General features: G+C 54.5%; 2 protein-coding genes and 1 non-coding gene across 6 annotated transcripts; all 3 read left to right on the top strand.

The window, feature by feature from the left end:
- The first annotated feature begins 2,330 nt into the window (after window positions 1-2,330).
- On the top strand, window positions 2,331-14,451 carry ATN1 (atrophin 1). Of its 3 annotated transcripts, none has more exons than XM_012760417.3 (10): window positions 2,331-3,056; window positions 7,259-7,452; window positions 7,606-7,743; window positions 7,886-7,999; window positions 8,655-10,660; window positions 10,904-11,126; window positions 11,462-12,158; window positions 13,066-13,209; window positions 13,533-13,713; window positions 13,894-14,451. In XM_012760417.3, exons 2-10 carry the CDS (start codon window positions 7,426-7,428, stop codon window positions 13,925-13,927), a joined length of 3,564 nt encoding a protein of 1,187 aa, XP_012615871.2. In that variant the 5' UTR covers window positions 2,331-3,056; window positions 7,259-7,425; the 3' UTR covers window positions 13,928-14,451. The 3 variants fall into 3 exon arrangements, with proteins under 3 accessions (XP_012615871.2, XP_012615870.2, XP_075863827.1); XM_012760416.3 differs by having other exon boundaries at window positions 2,333-3,056; window positions 8,652-10,660; XM_076007712.1 differs by lacking the exon at window positions 2,331-3,056 and having other exon boundaries at window positions 3,573-7,452; window positions 8,652-10,660.
- Window positions 14,452-15,337: 886 nt separating this feature from the next.
- On the top strand, window positions 15,338-17,482 carry C10H12orf57 (chromosome 10 C12orf57 homolog). Of its 2 annotated transcripts, none has more exons than XM_012760419.3 (3): window positions 15,338-15,728; window positions 16,013-16,189; window positions 17,250-17,482. In XM_012760419.3, the coding sequence occupies exons 1-3, from the start codon at window positions 15,677-15,679 to the stop codon at window positions 17,399-17,401; spliced, it is 381 nt and encodes a 126-aa protein (XP_012615873.2). In that variant the 5' UTR covers window positions 15,338-15,676; the 3' UTR covers window positions 17,402-17,482. The 2 variants fall into 2 exon arrangements, with proteins under 2 accessions (XP_012615873.2, XP_012615872.1); XM_012760418.3 differs by having other exon boundaries at window positions 15,339-15,820.
- Window positions 15,354-15,415, top strand: LOC142873569 (U7 small nuclear RNA). The gene has a single exon (XR_012921574.1). It is a non-coding gene; the product is annotated as a U7 small nuclear RNA (small nuclear RNA).
- Window positions 17,483-17,730: the final 248 nt, after the last annotated feature.

Here is a 17,730-nt window from a genome sequence, read left to right as displayed (position 1 = left end):
TCCTCACTAGGTCACTTTTTCTGACACTCAGTCCCTACCCCCCACCAGGTACTGGGTTGGTTGGATTGGGTTACAGCTGGCTCTGCCCAGGCCTCCCAGGCCCCTCTCTCCACTTTCTCTTTGTGCTGTTGCCTGGAGACCAGTGGGTTGTGGGGGGCCGGGGTGAGAGATGGCAGGGTGTGTGTGTGATGTTCCTGGCTGAGCTGTGAGCCTTCCCCTCAGGTAGGGGAGGAAGTGGAGAGGGTAGGTAGACCCTGGCTTCTCTTTTGACTCTCCCCATCCCTGGTCCCTTCCCATGCCTAATTTTTCTTTTAGGTTCAGATAAGTCACCATCCTGGCCCATTCCTTGGTTTAAAAAAAAGGGAGAAGAGCTTAGCCTGAAAGGGATTTGGTCTGGCCAGGGCCCAGTGAGAGACTGAACTGAAAAGTGCAGAAAGAGGAAGTGCAATGGGGAGAGGGTGTGAGGGGGAAGGAGGAGTCTTGGAACAAAGTTGGGGGGTGGGGAGAAGGAGCTGGGCTCTCCTAGAGCACTGGGGGAGTGGGGGGCATAGGGAGCTAGAGAGCTGGCCTGGTCTCTGGGAGACCCTGGGAGGGGCATGGAAGGGGCACATGGGGTGGTAAAATGAGTGCCAAGCAGTTCCAGGGACTTCAGAGTGGTGATTCATTCCTAGGCCAAGGAAGTGTTCTAGCTCCTGTTCCCAGTTCCCCAGTGCTTTGGAATCTGTTTAGATCTTTTGGGTATTCCCAGAACTTGGCTGAGTCTGGCCCAAGGATTGTCAGGCAAAATCTACTGAGCTGCTACAGGGCCAACCTCCTGCCTTCCCTGAAAGCAGGTAGGATCCAGCCAGTCAGGGCCCACCCTTGGCCTCCAGCTGTACTGACCCCACCAGCACCCTACCCCCACCCCAAATCTGGAGTGCTACCGAGGACTCCCAATCCAGACTCCAGCTCCAGCTCTTCCTGTTTTCCAGCTTGCTTTCCTCCCTTTCTCTGGCCTTCCCAATTTCAGCAGCCAAAAATCACCCTGTGTCAGTCTTTTGTCCTGGGAGATGTTGCAGTTTAGTGTGGGGCCAGGGAGGGATCCTAGAAGAAGGAGCTGGTGGCAGACTGGTGGGAGTGCTGGCTTCATGGCTGATGCTGGGCATGGCTGGCAGACAGACTCTGTGGCTGCCCAGAGGGTAGTTGAGGGAGAAGGCAGGCTTGGGAAAAGCCTGTGTCTGTGGTGGGGACTGTCTTCACGTTAGAACAATTGGGACTGAAGAACACATAGGGATTAGGGTCCACATTGAGCCTAATTCTCATCTGAACCCTTCCCTGTAACCCAAGGTACCACCATCAGTGATGGCTTCAAACAGATTCGAGAAGGAAAATGGAGATGCCACTAGATAGAGGGGCTTGAGGATGGTATCCCACTCCTACAAGTTACATCCCTTACCCACTCTGGGGCTTGCCATGCCCCATTTCAACCATTTCCTTCAACTACTCTCCCCCTCTCCATTCTCTTTCCTTTTCCCCATCAATCACCTTCCTTCCTCCATACTGCCACCAAAGGCCTTGTTCATCTTCCATTTCCTTCCAATCTTCTTTAATCCTGTGTCCTCCATTCTATCTCCCAAAGAAAACCCTCCTCAGCTCTGCCAGAAGCCCCCACCCCTAGGATCCAGCCAACCCTGTGTCTCCCACCCTCCTTTCCCACCATACCCCACCCTCCCCCTAGAATACACACCTGGGCGCACCTCCTCATCCCTTCTTAAGGTTCCATATGCTCTCCCCTCTCTCTCAGTGACACCTCCTATGGACTCCAGCCCTCTTTCATCACTCCCAATTCTTACATTTCTGACTTTTTCCCAACACCAATCACTCCCAAACTCTTTAATCCCTTCCAGAAACCCCACTCTCTTTTATGTCTTCATCTTTTCAATTCCCCCCCCATGACCCCAAACTCCGATCTCATTCTGTCCCCCAACCCCCTCCCACTTTATCTCTGACACAGACCCCTCACCCCAAGCTCCTCTCCCCTCTCCTCACCACAAATCTCATTGCCCTCAAAGCCTCCATGCAGCTCCATCTTTTTAATCTAACCTCATTATCCCAGCCTCTAGTCCAGTATCCCCCAAACTCCTCCTACCTCACCTCTGCCACAAACCGTCGCCCCCAAACTTCTCCAGCCTCCCCCATACCTGTCCTCACAACCCACAGCCCCTCCCACTAAGCCCTCTCCCGCGCCGGGCTCCCCACATTCCGCCAGGGCGAACCCCTCCCCGCGCGCGCGCCCCGGCCCCCTCAGCCTCGGCCGCGGCCAACTCGCTCAGCGCCTCCCCCTCCGATCCCCCTCTCTCCCCCCTCGCAGCTTGCCTCGCGCTCCCTCCCTCGCGTCTCCCTCCTGGCCCCTCTCTCCTCCGTTCCTCCTTCTCCCTCCTTCTCCCTCTTCCTCCCGTCTCCCATCCCCCTCTCCCAGGCTCCCTCCCTCCGCCGTCCGCTTTCCTGTGCGAGTCGCCGGACGCGCCGCCCAGCCAGTCCGCAGCCCCGCGCCGGGCCGGGGCCTCGGGCCGGGACCCATTTCGGAGGGACCGCCGCGGGAGGGGCGGGAGGGGCGACCGCCCGGGAAGGGGCGGGGGCCGCGGGCGAGGCCGCCGAGGGCCTGGGATCGCGCGAGTGCGGGCTGCGCGAGGCGGGCGCGGGCGGCGGCGGGTCCGAGCTGCGCGAGGGCCGGCGGGGCCGCGGGGGCGAGCTGCGCGGCGGGGCGGGCGGCGCGGCGGGGCATTCCGGGCGGCCGGGGGGAGGCGGCGGGCCTGGGGAGGGAGGAGGGGGGGACAGCGGGAGCGGGGAGCGGGATTTGCGCCGGGGGCCGGCGGGAGCTCCGGGCCAGGTGGGGGGAATAGGGGGGATGGGGGCCACCCCCCGGGGGGGTCGGGGCCGCCGCCGTCGCCGTCGCGGCGGCGACTGAAGCCAGGAAGAGGATTTGGGGGGCGGGGGAGCTGCCACCGCCGCCCCCCGGAGGCGCCGGAGCCCGGAATCCCGCTCGGAGCCAGCCAGCCGTCCCGAGCTACAACCAGGTAAGGTCTGCTGCGGCCGGGGCCCCAGCCTGCCGAGGTTCTGGCCCGCCCGGGTTCCGGCCTGCGGCTCCCCACCCCCACCCCCACCCCTCCCCGTTCCCCCTCCCGCCGCCGCCGCCTCCATTTGTTATTTTCCCAATCCGGTCCCCCCACTGCGGGCTCTGCCTGGAGGGCGGCTGGGGGCTCGGGGGTGGGGCCCGCCCGAGGAGAGATGGGAGCCGGGGCTTCCGGAGGTTCGGGAAGGTGGGGAGAGGAAGGAGGGTCTCAGGAGGAGGGCTGTGGGGCAAGAAGGTAGCCAGGACCCGCGGACCAAGAGAGGAGGAACACCAAGGTGGAGGGTTGGAAAAACCGGGATGCTGTGAGGGGGGTTCGGGGCGAAGACAGAATGGATGGGAGAGATGGCAGCGAGGCGGGGCATGAAGGCTCCAGGAAAAACCCCAAAGGCCCGGAACCGGGGTTCCAGAACAGGGGCTTGGGGGTGGTGGGAATAGACGGGAGTGGGAAAGGGGTGTGGTAGGTGTAAAAGGGATTGTAGCTGATAAGCTGGGGAATTGAAGCTGGGGAAACGGAGGCTGAGAAAGAGGGGCTAGGAGAGGTCCATCTTTGAGAAGAGCTGGAGATTTTCCAGCGTGGAAGTGAGAAGGACATGTCTTTGTGACTCAATTTCCTTTCCCCTACTCCAGCTCACCTCTGACCCTGTTTTCCCAATCCCAGACATAGTTACTACTTGGAGAGGGGCATTGGGGCCCAGTAGTGTGGGTCCTCTTAAAACTAATGAGGAAGACAGGAACACTGAAGGTAGAGTTAGGAAGAAAGGGTTTCTGGGAGGATGGAAAAGAGGAGAGAATTGGGCAACCTTACAGGCACTCCAAACAAGTTGAGACCTCCACCTTCAAATCCCCAGAGCTTCGGCTGCCCCTGTATAGCTGTGGCCTCTGTAGGGAGGCCTTCATTGCTGCTTTGGACTCAGAGATCTCCCTTTGTGCATGGGTTTATTTCTACTGGGGTAGGTACCCTTAAGGTCCCTTCCCTGAGGGTGCCTTATGAAGGTAGGGGTTGCTTTGGAGGGGAAAACTGCCAGATGGACCCCTGGGATGGTCTCTTGAGGGGTGTGTTTTGCTATTTTGTTGCCATGGTAGTGATCCAGTGGGATATCCAATAGATGGAAGTTCAGAATGTTGACTGGACCTCAGCCTGTGCCTATGTCCTTGGGATTCTTGGCAGGATTTTGGAGGATGTTTCTGGTGCTCCTAGTGGGTAGGAGTTTCCCCAAGGGGTGCACCTCTTTCATCCAGCAGTCTGTTGTAACAGGTGGATATGTTCCTTGCAGGTCATAGGTGTTTCTCCAAGTCCCTCCACCTAGGCATGGTGGGAGAGTGAAAATGCTCCTGTTAGATTATACCTTTTGGCTGTTGGTTCTGGCCTCTACCTCCCTAGTTGTTATTTTTTGTACACAGTAGTCTTTTTGCTTCTTTGCACTAATATTCTTCCATTTTCTTAAACTTGAATTCCTCTTTTAGTCTCATTTCCCAGGTATCCCTTTTTCTCTTTCACAGACAGTCCCCATGGTGACCCCTTCCCTCAACTAACTTTTGACCTTCTACTTCCCTGACCTTGTAGGAATGGCTGGGCTCTCCAGGCCCATCCTAGGTGAGGGTGGCTCAGGGGAGAGGGCTGTGAAACAGCCTTGTGCAGTGGAAATGCTCTGGAATGGCATCCTAGAGACCTGAGTCTAGTCCTGGCTTTGCCTCTGTGACCTTGGGCAAGTCTCTTCTCTTTCTGTGAGCCTTGCCTTCTTTGTAAGGTGAAGAGGTTATAGATGAGATGATATCTGAGTCCCCTCTGACAGCCCTGGATTCTAAGAAGGTTTAGGGTGGTGCATTGTTATCTGCTGGTTGGGCTGCATTGTTATCTAGGAGTCACTTTGGACTGGTTTGTTAGTCTGGCAGGTCCAGAATGATGATGGGGGCTGGGCCAATGATCCTGAAACTCACCCTGCAGGCCCTTCCCAGAGAGCTAGTGATGCCATTGTATTTCTTCTGAAATCCTTTCCATGTTTCTCTCTTGATTTCTTTTCCTGTTCTTACTTAGGGGCTCTTTTCCTATTTCTCACTTTTCTACGTCCCCAGTCTAGTTTTAATCATTTTCTTTTTGCAGTAAGGTAATGAAGGTGAATGTGCTTAGTGTGTTGCCAGATCCATTGAAGGTGCTCTATAAATATTAGCTATGGTGACTGCCTGCTAGGGCAAGGTGGAGATAGCTCAGCTGATTGGTGCTAAAACATGGCCTAAGTTCAGAAAAGTGGGTACAGTTCAACTCCAACCCTTTCCTTCCCCCGTCACTCCTTATCTCCAGGATTACCTGCTTTTTATGACTGCTTTTCTTCTTCAAAGCTACTCATTGCTAATTTTATCAGATTTCAGATGATTAAAAAAGTAAGAAGGGCACACTATGATTGCTCTGTTCTTCAGGTACATTCCTATGTTTCTCTGACCTTTTGGATCTCCTAGCTTGGATTGACTCGGTGAACAGGTTCTGTGATGGGGAGAAGAGATGGGCACTATGCTCTAGGAGGGCTGGCAAAGGATACAGCAGTCACAAATAGTCATCTTTGTTGTGCTTTTAAGATTGTTTTCTCCTTTTGTTATGTTGGGTTTTGTTCTTTGGATTTTTTGGTTGATAATATTTTAAAACCAATCCACACAACTCAAAAAGGGGAGAAATAGCTGTAATTGAAAAAAATGACTAGTCTACTGGAGGGAACACCAGTTGGAAGTTTGGAAGACCCGAGGCTAGCTATATTGTGATTCTAAGTAAATTGTTAAATTTCTTGGAACGGTTAGACTCACCTCTTACTGCCTGCATCAGTATGGTTCAGTTGAGGTGAGAAGTAATTATTCCTTGGGAAAAATATGCTATAAAATGTGGTAATGCCATTTTACTAGCAGGCTTCCTAAATAGAATAGGTGGGTAAGCTTAGTCTTTTCCCACTAACACTTAATTCAAGAATGACCTACTGAAGTTAGTGGGCTTAAAGGTCACTAACAAGAAAAGAATGCCCATATATACATGACATCAGTGGAGGATACAGAAAGGAAGAAAACTAAGAAAATACCATTTTTGCTCTCAGAAGATCTTACATGGAGAGATTTGACACTTAGAAATATAAACAAGTACAAATGAAAATAGCAGGCTATATAGATATAGATATGTAGATACCTATCTATTGATATGGATGAAGATATACTATTTATATGTAGAGAGATATAGATGGATGTATATTATGAAGAGGTATGTATTACTGTCTTTGCCAAGGGGAAGAATAGGCTTAAAATTTCATAAATCTGTTTGTGTGCTTGACTGCTATTTTAAGTCTTATTAATGTGAAAACCATGACTTTTCCTCTAGCCTTGGGGAACTCAAGTACTAAAAGGGTCTTTATGAGGCTCTCAAAAATGAGGTTCTACAATTTGGGGATACCTAGGTTTGGTCTTGGGATTGGTGGGGCTGTGTTCCTTTATTGTGGAATGAGACATTCTTCTTCTACCTACTCTTATGTGAAAAAAGATTCTTTTCATATCTGTGTGACTGATCTAGGCCTTCTGAGAATTCTCCCCACCAACTTCTGAGGAGAGTAGAGCAAAGTATAGAAGAAAGAGCATGGGCTTTGAAGTCAGAGACGTGGGCTTGATATTGGTCTTTCACTGTGTGAGGTTGGGCAAGTCACAGTCACAATCTTTGAGCCTCAGTTCCCTCACCTATTTCATGAGGATAATACTAAGAATGCCTTCCTTTCACAGTAAGTTATAAATATTAAATTAAATCATGTATGTAGAGGGCTTGACAAAGAAGGTACTCAATAAATTAATACTTTCATTTGTTCATGCTCCTTTGTAAGGCTCTGTGGAATTCATATGTACATAAATATCCTTTGGGGATCATGAAAGGTAAAATAATGTGATCTCCTGGATTAGGGGTCATAGTTATATTAGAATTTTTTGGCCTCTCCAGACATGAAAGCGGTTATATTGTGAGCAGAATCTCTCTCACTTTTAGATAGCTGAGGCAACACATGGGTAAGCCAGCAATGTCTTGGGGTGTCTATACCCCCTGGCCCAAAGGCTCAGCCCTCTGACAAGCACAATAGTATCCCCTTCTGACTTTGTTGTCCAAATTGGAGACTGATGTTTTTTTTCTAACAGGCTTCACTGAAAACAGATCCTGCAAGTTCCAGGTGCCTACACTGGAAACTTGGAGATCTTGCTTCCTGCTTCCCAGGCCATAGCTGTGGGGAACTTGGGGTGGAGCAGAGAAGTTTCTGTATTCAGCTGCCCAGGCAGAGGAGAATGGGGTCTCCACAGCCTGAAGAATGAAGACGCGACAGAATAAAGATTCAGTGAGTAACAGCTAAAATGAGAGACATGAAAGATTAGGGGCAGGGGCAGGCAAGCTAGGAAGAAGGGCCTACAGGAGAAGAGTAGAAACAATGTGCCTCATCAAGGTGGGTGCAATGTAAAGAGCATTACCTGCCGCTCCCCTCCTCCCTCAGATGTCAATGAGGAGTGGACGGAAGAAAGAGGCCCCTGGGCCCCGGGAAGAACTGAGATCAAGGGGCCGGGCCTCTCCTGGAGGGGTCAGCACGTCCAGCAGCGATGGCAAAGCTGAGAAGTCCAGGCAGACAGCCAAGGTATGCTGTCCTCAGGTCCTCCCACAGGATGCTCCGCACTTGGGCTTAGGGTGTGTGTGTTGGTGGTGGAGCTTCCTGTCTGGCAGAGGCTAACAGTGGAGCTTGGGAGGAAAAAGATGGGAATTTTCTTTCTCTCTGACAGAAGGCCCGAGTAGAGGAAGCCTCTACCCCAAAGGTCAACAAGCAGGGCCGGAGTGAGGAGATCTCAGAGAGTGAAAGTGAGGAGACCAATGCACCAAAAAAGACCAAAACTGAGGTGGGAGATCCTTGTAGCCATCCTGACCCATTTTTTTAACTTTTTTTCGCCAAGCTAGTTTTTGCTCATTATTCCTACCTCGATCTCTCCCAGGATATAAAAATAAAGGCAGATCCTAAGTGCTTATTAGAGTAGTCCTATCTATAATATGTTAGATCTTTAGGGCTTTAGCAGACCACTGGATGACCAGGAAGGGCCAAAGGAGACTGGAAGTTAGGGGCTTCTATCCTCTAGGTAAGAAGTTGTTCTCAGTAGAAGGAACAAGTAAATCTTAAGGAAATTGTAGAAGTGGTCTAAGAACAGAGGGGTTTGGGGATGGTTAGTTAAGGTGGTAAATGAGATGAGGGTGGCTATGAGATGGTTAGAAGACAGGGATTTGGAGTCAGCTGTGGATGGGGAGAAGGTGCTTGAGATGGACACCTGAGGAAGGAATAAGGTTTTACAAGGAAGGAAACAAGACTGGCTACTAGGGAGCCGCTTAGAGTGTGGGGAGTGTGGGGACATTCCCAGATGTAAGAGGTGGGCTTGAACAAGAGCACTCCTGACATCACAGTGCAACGATGTGCTTTGAAGGAGGGATGATTTTGTGCAAGAGGCCTCAATCTTGGGGAAGCAGGAAAAGAGGAAAAAAATGGTCCTCCCTTTTCTACAGCAGGAGCTCCCTCGGCCACAGTCTCCCTCGGATCTGGATAGCTTGGACGGGCGGAGCCTCAATGATGATGGCAGCAGTGACCCTAGGGATATTGACCAGGACAACCGAAGCACGTCCCCCAGCATCTACAGCCCTGGAAGTGTAGAGAATGACTCCGACTCATCTTCTGGCCTGTCCCAGGGTCCAGCCCGCCCCTACCACCCACCTCCACTCTTTCCTCCTTCCCCTCCACCACCAGACAGCACCCCTCGACAGCCAGAACCTGGCTTTGAACCCCATCCTTCTGTGACACCCACTGGATATCATGCTCCCATGGAGCCCCCCACATCCCGAATGTTCCAGGCTCCTCCTGGGGCCCCTCCCCCTCACCCACAGCTCTATCCTGGGGGGGCTGGTGGAGGAGTTTTGTCAGGACCCACAGTGGGTCCCAAGGGGGGAGGGGCTGCCTCATCAGTGGGGGCCACTAGTGGGGGTAAGCAGCACCCCCCACCCACTACCCCCATTTCAATATCAAGCTCTGGGGCTGGTGGTGCTCCCGCAACAAAGCCGCCTAACACTCCAGTGGGTGGTGGGAACCTACCTTCTGCTCCACCACCAGCAACCTTCCCCCATGTGACACCAAACCTGCCTCCCCCACCTGCCCTGAGACCCCTCAACAATGCATCAGCTTCTCCTCCTGGCCTGGGGGCCCAGCCACTACCTGGGCATCTGCCCTCTCCCCATGCCATGGGGCAGGGTGTGGGTGGACTTCCAGCTGGCCCAGAGAAGGGCCCAACTCTGGCTCCGTCACCCCACCCTCTGCCCCCTGTTTCCTCCTCTTCTGCCCCAGCGCCCCCAATGAGGTATCCTTATTCATCCTCTAATAGTAGCTCTGCAGCAGCCTCTTCTTCCAGTTCTTCCTCTTCCTCTGCCTCCCAGTACCCAGCTTCCCAGGCATTGCCCAGTTATCCTCACTCTTTCCCTCCCCCAACAAGCCTCTCTGTCTCCAATCAGCCCCCCAAGTATACTCAGCCTTCTCTCCCATCCCAGGCTGTATGGAGCCAGGGTCCCCCCCCACCTCCTCCCTATGGCCGCCTCTTAGCCAACAGCAATGCCCACCCAGGCCCAGGCCTCTTCCCTTCTGCTGCTGGAGGTCAATCCACTGCCCACCCAGCAGCCCAAACACATCACCATCACCACCAGCAACAGCAGCAGCCGCCGCAGCCGCAGCCACAACAGCAACATCATGGAAACTCTGGGCCCCCTCCACCTGGAGCTTTTCCCCACCCCCTGGAGAGCAGTAGCTCACACCATGCACACCCTTATGCCATGTCTCCTTCCCTGGGGTCTCTGAGGCCCTACCCACCAGGGCCAGCACACCTGCCCCCACCTCACAGCCAGGTGTCATACAGCCAAGCAGGCCCCAATGCCCCCCCAGTCTCTTCCTCTTCTAACTCTTCCTCTTCTTCCTCTCAAGGGTCCTACCCATGTTCACACCCCTCCCCTTCCCAGGGCCCCCAAGGGGCGCCCTACCCCTTCCCATCGGTGCCCACAGTCACCACCTCCTCGGCCACACTTTCCACTGTCATTGCCACCGTGGCTTCCTCGCCAGCAGGCTACAAAACAGCCTCCCCACCTGGGCCCCCACCCTATGGAAAAAGAGCCCCATCCCCAGGGGCCTACAAGACAGCTACCCCACCTGGATACAAGCCGGGGTCGCCTCCCTCTTTCCGAACGGGGACCCCACCGGGCTACCGTGGCACCTCGCCGCCTGCAGGCCCAGGGACTTTCAAGCCAGCCTCGCCCACCGTGGGACCCGGGCCCCTGCCACCTACGGGGCCCTCAGGCCTATCATCTCTGCCAGCACCACCTGCGGCCCCTTCCTCAGGACCGCCTCTGAACGCCACGCAGATCAAACAGGAGCCAGCAGAGGAGTATGAGACCCCTGAGAGTCCAGTGCCCCCACCCCGCAGCCCCTCCCCCCCTCCCAAGGTAGTAGACGTGCCCAGCCACGCCAGTCAGTCTGCCAGGTGAGTGGCCAGGGTACGGTACAGGTGGGCCTGGAAGTGGGATCTATGAAGTGGCGACAGTAGCACGGGTGGGGGCTTGGTTCATGTGATGTTTTTTTAAAAAGTACACTCTCCTCCCTCGCTACGTTCTCATGGCCCTTGAGGAGGGCAGCAGCTTCCAGCCTGCGGGGCTGGTTTGTAGGGTGGGGCCTGGCCGCCGCAGGCAGCTCGCAGGGGCTGAGCGAGCTGCGTCCGCGCTTGCAGGTTCAACAAACACCTGGACCGCGGCTTCAACTCGTGTGCGCGCAGCGACTTGTACTTCGTGCCGCTGGAGGGCTCCAAGCTGGCAAAGAAGCGGGCCGACCTGGTGGAGAAGGTGCGGCGTGAGGCCGAGCAGCGCGCGCGCGAAGAAAAGGAGCGCGAGCGCGAGCGGGAGCGCGAGAAGGAGCGGGAGCGCGAGAAGGAACGCGAGCTCGAGCGCAGCGTGGTGAGTGCGTCACGAGATGCGCCACCCGCCGCCTTTCCCTCCCTCTGCGCTGCGCAGCGCGGCTCGGGGGTGGGGGGGCCGCTTCGCCACCTGCCGGAGAGGAGGAGCCACTGCAGCCTGGCTTCCTAGGTTGGCGGAAGGCGTGCTCAGGAAGGGCGAATATCCGGGAGTTGGTGGTGGTGGGGTGGTGTGTGTGCAGGAAAGTTCCTGGTGGGCAGACTTCCAACCGGGTGAGGCATTTTGGCATTTAGCTGCTGAGACAAATGGGCAGCTTTGGACAAACCACCTCCTTCCATAACAGTCCCTTTGATTCCACTTCTCCCTGTACCCCACAGAAGTTGGCTCAGGAGGGCCGTGCTCCAGTGGAGTGCCCATCTCTGGGCCCAGTGCCCCATCGCCCTCCATTTGAACCAGGCAGTGCTGTGGCTACAGTGCCCCCCTACCTGGGTCCTGACACTCCAGCCCTGCGCACTCTCAGTGAATACGCCCGGCCTCATGTCATGTCTCCTGGCAATCGCAACCATCCATTCTACGTGCCCCTGGGGGCAGTGGACCCAGGGCTCCTGGGTTACAACGTCCCGGCCCTGTACAGCAGTGACCCAGCTGCCAGGGAGAGGGAGCGGGAAGCCCGCGAACGAGACCTCCGTGACCGCCTCAAGCCTGGCTTCGAGGTGAAGCCTAGTGAGCTGGAACCTCTACATGGGGTCCCTGGGCCAGGCCTGGATCCTTTCCCCCGACATGGAGGCCTGGCCCTGCAGCCTGGCCCTCCTGGCCTGCACCCTTTCCCCTTCCATCCAAGCCTGGGGCCATTGGAGCGAGAACGTCTAGCGCTGGCAGCTGGCCCAGCCCTGCGACCTGACATGTCCTATGCTGAGCGGCTGGCAGCTGAGAGGCAGCATGCAGAAAGGGTGGCAGCCCTTGGCAATGACCCACTGGCCCGGCTGCAGATGCTCAATGTGACCCCCCATCACCACCAGCACTCCCATATCCACTCTCACCTGCACCTGCACCAGCAGGATGCCATCCATGCAGGTGAGACCCTTACTTCCTTGCCCTCACCCTTTGGGGCCACCTCACCCCCTGGCATGATTGGGCTCTTTTGTTCCTCAGGCCAAGGCTTCCCTCCTCTGGTCTGGCATGAGCCTCTTTCTTGAGATTGCTGTCCTGATCTGTGCCTCCCTGACATTTCCCAGCTTGTCTCCTCATGCCCTAGCCTAGCTGCAGAGCTTATATTCCCCACACCCAGCCCTCTCCATAGTCTAGTATCCTGTCTGTGATAGAGGCCCAAGCCAGGGCCTGTGGAGGAGCACCACCTTTCTACCCAAATAGCCCTGGTCCCCAAGCCCTTCACAGACCTATTTTCTGCTTCCTCTGGATTCAACTCTTGTTTCTTGCCATCCTCTCCTTCCTTCCCAGCTTGAGGTGTTTCATGACCTCGATCTGCTCCATCTCTAGATCTGTAACCTAAAAAGGGCCTTGTAGCTTCAGTTTGGGTGTCACAGGTGATAATGAGCTTTACTTACTATGCTCCCACCGTATTACTTATTGTCCAGAACATTGCCCAGCCTAGTCTCAGTCACGCTTATTCCAGGCTCTGTGCTTTCTCCCTCTTAATCACCTCTCTCATCCTGTCTCATTTTCTAAACTTCTTTGTCCTCTTCCATCTCCTTGAAGCAATCTACCTCTCTCGTTCTTTCTCAGACCCTTCTGGTAATTGTAAGTAATGTCCTGTCCTCTGTCATCCATGTCCCTACTCCAGTAGTATCTTGGCCTGTCTGTCCCCTAGGCCTCTAGTTCTTCCGTTCCACCTTTTTTCCACTTTGAATCTGTGTTTGCTTGTCTGTCTATCTCTCTTCCTAGGCTTGGATGCCTTCACCCAAATGCATGGTTTTCCCTAAACCTACCTTATGGTGACACCTTCCTTTTGTCTACCCTCCAGCCTCCGCCTCAGTGCACCCTCTCATTGACCCCCTGGCCTCAGGGTCTCATCTCACCCGGATCCCCTACCCAGCTGGGACCCTCCCTAACCCCCTTCTTCCTCACCCTCTGCACGAGAACGAAGTTCTTCGTCACCAGCTGTTTGGTAAGGATGGAGTTTGGGGTGGGGAGTTCTAATGAGAAAAGGACAAAAAAAGAAAAAAAGAATGTGGGTGGTGAGATGGGCCTAGATGGGCTTGGTGAGGAAAGAGGTGGTGCCTAGAGGAACTGGGAATGGGCATAGGAAAACTCAGGCTCCGCCCAAGAAAGGCAAGAGGTTTGAATCCTAATTCCACTCCACTACTGGGAACTTGCAGGACTGGCTGTGTTACCTTTTTCCTCTTTTTATAAAGTGGCTGACTATGCCCTGGCCTCGAGCAGGTACTCAGTATCTGTTAGTCATGTGTCCCTTACCTTTCTTGCTCACAGCTGCCCCTTACCGGGACCTGCCAGCCTCCCTATCTGCCCCAATGTCAGCAGCTCATCAGCTGCAGGCCATGCACGCACAGTCTGCTGAGCTGCAGCGCTTGGCGCTGGAACAGCAGCAGTGGCTGCATGCCCATCACCCGCTGCACAGCGTGCCGCTGCCTGCCCAGGAGGACTACTACAGGTACTACAGGGTGCCCCAGTGGACCATATCCACAGTGATCCTGGGATGGGCTGTGGGTATGGCACAGCAGGGCACTACACCCCTCTGGGAGGGAACCCCTCTTCCCCCATCCCTGTCTGTGAGAGGGGGAAGGTCAGGGTTGATCTCAGTCTCTTATCTTTGTGCTGTGCATTTCTCTAGTCACCTGAAGAAGGAAAGCGACAAGCCACTGTAGAACCTGCTATCAAGAGAGCACCCATGGCTCCTGCATCTGGACTTTGGAGGCCACCCTCCCAGCCTGCTACCCAGAGCCCAGGAGAGGGTGCCACTCAGTTGCAGGGCCTCTGTAACTGGGCAGAAGGAGGGAGGAAGGGCCAGACAAAAAGCCAAGGCCCGTGTGGTGTGCAGCAGTAGGGAGGTGGCAAGGGTGGGGGACAGAAAGCGCACAGTATCTTGGACCAGGTCCCTCTTCCTTGTCCCCCCAGCTTTCCTCCTCCCCTGTATCCAACCTTCGGTGGCCACTGCCCCTCCCCCACCCCATTGGTGTGATTATTTCATCTGTTAGATGTGGCTGTTTTGTGTAGCATCTTGTGCTGCCCTGCCCCTGCCCAGTCCCTGTGTGCGCGCCCCCTCTGCGATGTATGCCCCTTGCCCCTACCCCACATTAATAATTTATATATATAAATATCTATATGACGCTCTTTAAAAAACATCCCAACCAAAACCAACGAAACAAAAACATCCTCGGCTCCCCAGGAAGATGACTGTGACTGGTTCTTTGCGGGCTGGGCAAGGGGAAGTGTCTCAGGGCAGTGGTTCCTAGAGAGAGCTGTGCCACCAGAGACTGGTGGGGAAGCTGAAAGGGACAGGACCTTAAGGAACAATGTCGGGGCCCTGAAGAGTTTGCAAGGGGATCTCAGAAAGAGCCCAGAGCTCTGCTGGAGACAGAACAGGTGACAGTTCCTTCCTGCTGCTCTCTCCAGAAGTTAAGATACTGGAGTCTGGGACTGGCCCACCTCTGACATGGTCAGGTCCAGGGAACTACTCAGACCTTGGAGGTGTTCCTGTTACTGGTCCCACTGCTATGAGCCACCAGAGTCCTCTGGAACAAGGGCTTCAGAGTCCTGAATCCTTTGCAAGGAATAGCTTGATAACCGGTTATGAAGCAGGGGCGGGGTGGGGGTGAGGTGAACAGTTTCAATAGGTCATTGCAATTACTAATTGGCTGGCTTACGCTACAGCTTGAGAAGGGAGTGGGTGATAATTTCAAACGCCTGGAAGGGAAGGGAAGAAAAATAGGGCATTACGCTCCATCGCCTACCACGGGACAAGACCATTTTGGGAAAGTGCGAAAGCAGAGCTGGCTCTGAGCATTTATTGAGGCGAATCCCTGCCTTCGTTCTTAACAACAAAAGGGTCGTGACTGGCTGCTTTCTAGGCCAATCAGCATCGAGCTCATTTGCATAGGGCGGTATCAGGCTTTCACAAACTAGAAATGAATGATTTAAGTAAGTTCCTTAGGATACTGTTTTTCCTAGTGAAAGTTACTGTGTGCCTTGTTGCTTAGACACTGGTAGGAACGAGAAAAACGCCACTCTGAGTTCACCCTCACCAACAGTGGAGTCATGCATATCCCAGGTTCTCTCCAGGCACACTTTCGGTAGTGTTACAGCTCTTTTAGAATTTGTCTAGTAGGTCTTCCGGTCCTTACCGGAAGGCCCCCCACACAAGTTGTTTCTAACAATAGAGCCGTCTGCTTTGGGTTGAAACTGTCGCCTGTTCTACCCGTGGTTTCGCGTCAGGCGTTCCGGTGCAGTGTCGCACGGAGCTTCGGGTTCTGAGCTGCGTCTCGAGGCTTCCGGCTACGGCGGATGCTGCTCCCCCTCCGCGCCGTCCGCGTTGGGAAGTGCCCTAGGTGGTGGCTGTCTTGTCCCTGAGCCTTTTTTCCCGTTCGCCCTGCTGCACGTGCAGCTTCTGTCGCCATATGACGTCCGCCTCGCCCCAGCCAGCGGCCCTGAGCGCTGAACAGGCGAAGGGTGAGAGTCATCCTGCCGGGGAAGATGCGGGTGGAAGATGCCGAGCGACAGCCGTGGCTACCTCCTCTGGGAAACGGGGTGGGGGACGCGAGGTACCGTCCCTTTTCTACGTGGGGTCCTTGTCCTCCTAGAGCGAGGGACTCGGGGCGGGGGTGAGTCTATCGGTTACTTAGGGCCCCAGTCCACTAATTCCCCGCCGTCTTCCCTGCGCTCTCTGCGGCACCCACCGCCCGCGTTCCCACGCCCACCCCGGGACGCCTCCCTGGGATGCTTCTGGCGCGCAGTGGTCCTGGCGGAGGTGATCCAGGCGTTCTCGGCCCCCGAGAACGCCGTGCGCATGGACGAGGCTCGGGACAACGCGTGCAACGACATGGGCAAGATGCTGCAGTTCGTGCTGCCCGTGGCCACGCAGATCCAGCAGGAGGTTATCAAAGCCTATGGCTTCAGCTGCGACGGGGAAGGTGGGTCTCACGCGGGATGGCGATGCAGTGGGTCAGGGAGAGAGGACTGGACCGGTGGGCCCCTAAGCGGACGTCTTCTTTCTCACCACACGGCGGCAGCCACAATCTGACTAACAGAGTTGGCACTCAGAGCCCAGGGTCTACCCTTGTGCCTGCGAAGTCCTGAGTGCATTTTTGTCGTTTCTGTACAGGTTCCATATCCCTCCTCCGAAATGCTTGGGGCCGGAAATGTTTCAGATTTCGGACTTTTTCGGATTTTGCAATATTTACATATACATAAATGAGATATCTTCGGGATGGGGCTTAAGTCTAAACATGAAATTCATTTATATTTCATATACACTTTACACACATAGCCTGAAGGTAATTTTATACAATAGTCTTAATCATTTTGTGCATGAAACAAAGTTTTGGCTGTGGCCTGTCACATGAGGTCAGATGTGGAATTTTCCTTGTGTGGTGTCATGGAGTGCTCAAATAATTTCAGATTTTGGAGCATTTCGGATTTTCTGATCAAGGCTGCTCAACCTGTAGTATTAATATTAATCACACTATTATTCCATTTTGTGATGAAGGAACAGACTCTAATAGAAAAGTAAGTGCCCAGGGTTACAGCAGAGCTGGACTTGAACCCTGTTCTTCTAGCTTTCAGTGAGATAACTGCATGACAGCATACTCCTGCAGCCCCTCCAGCGTGTTTCAGTTCATCTCTGAGGGTTGGCAGTTAAATTTCTTTGGTGTGAACATGGTGTTCCCCAGGGGTGTTTATCGATTTAGCCCTGTTGCCCCATAGCTCTCCTGTGTCTGGTTATAGACCTAGATTCGTACTTGGGGTTCCTGTGACTAAACTGAGAGCGAGAAGCACATTGGTTTGGGATTTTTTCATTCACTGCTTCCCAACCATTTGTGCCCAGTGTAGACCAGGAAGTGATCCAAACCACGCAAGACAGAGGCCTGTACATGTCCTGGCCATAGGGGGAGCAGCTAGTAACTCATGCTCAAACCACCACCCCCTTCTCTGTCTTTGGCACAGTGGTCAACTCTCCATTCCCTCTTGCAGGTGTCCTTAAATTTGCCCGCTTGGTCAAGTCTTACGAAGCCCAGGATCCTGAGATCGCCAGCCTGTCAGGGAAGCTGAAGGCACTGTTCCTGCCCCCCATGACACTGCCACCCCATGGACCTGCTTCTGGTGGCAGCGTGGCTGCCTCCTGAGAGTTGGCCTTCCCCTGTTCTATTGCCAAGGAAGGGAAGACCGTGGTGTTCCAGAAGATAATAAATGTGCCTGTGGCTTAACCTTGGTGTCATCTTTTGTGGTCACGACAACCTCTGCCTCTCATTCCCAGATTCCCTCTGGGAATTCCCTGTCCAGATTCTTCCCTAAACTCCCAGCCCTGCTCTGTAAGGGCCTAAGCCTCCTGCCCTGCTCTCAGGGGAGGCTGAGAGGCTGGACTGGCCCCTCAACACCCTGGGGGGGGGGCCTGCACAGGTGGACCTCCTTCTCTGAGGGATTGGGCTCCCGGGGCTTTTCCTTAGGCCCCTTG

This window comes from Microcebus murinus, chromosome 10 (assembly GCF_040939455.1).
Source record: "Microcebus murinus isolate Inina chromosome 10, M.murinus_Inina_mat1.0, whole genome shotgun sequence".
In the NCBI taxonomy this organism is placed as follows: domain Eukaryota; kingdom Metazoa; phylum Chordata; class Mammalia; order Primates; family Cheirogaleidae; genus Microcebus; species Microcebus murinus.
The sequence above is the reverse complement of the archived record's forward strand: the minus strand, read 5'-3'. Positions and strand labels throughout refer to the sequence as shown.

What these genes read in the sequence shown, in the direction of transcription:
- C10H12orf57 (XM_012760418.3), top strand. Translation starts at nt 15,766, where the DNA reads ATGCCGAGCGACAGCCGTGGCTACCTCCTCTGGGAAACGGGGTGGGGG. An exon ending in AACGGGGTGGGGGACGCGAG is followed by an intron (nt 15,821 to 16,012) that starts GTACCGTCCCTT and finishes TCTGGCGCGCAG; the next exon opens with TGGTCCTGGCGGAGGTGATC. An exon ending in CTTCAGCTGCGACGGGGAAG is followed by an intron (nt 16,190 to 17,249) that starts GTGGGTCTCACG and finishes TCCCTCTTGCAG; the next exon opens with GTGTCCTTAAATTTGCCCGC.
- ATN1 (XM_012760416.3), top strand. Translation starts at nt 7,426, where the DNA reads ATGAAGACGCGACAGAATAAAGATTCA. An exon ending in GCGAGCTCGAGCGCAGCGTG is followed by an intron (nt 11,127 to 11,461) that starts GTGAGTGCGTCA and finishes TGTACCCCACAG; the next exon opens with AAGTTGGCTCAGGAGGGCCG. An exon ending in TCTTCGTCACCAGCTGTTTG is followed by an intron (nt 13,210 to 13,532) that starts GTAAGGATGGAG and finishes TCTTGCTCACAG; the next exon opens with CTGCCCCTTACCGGGACCTG.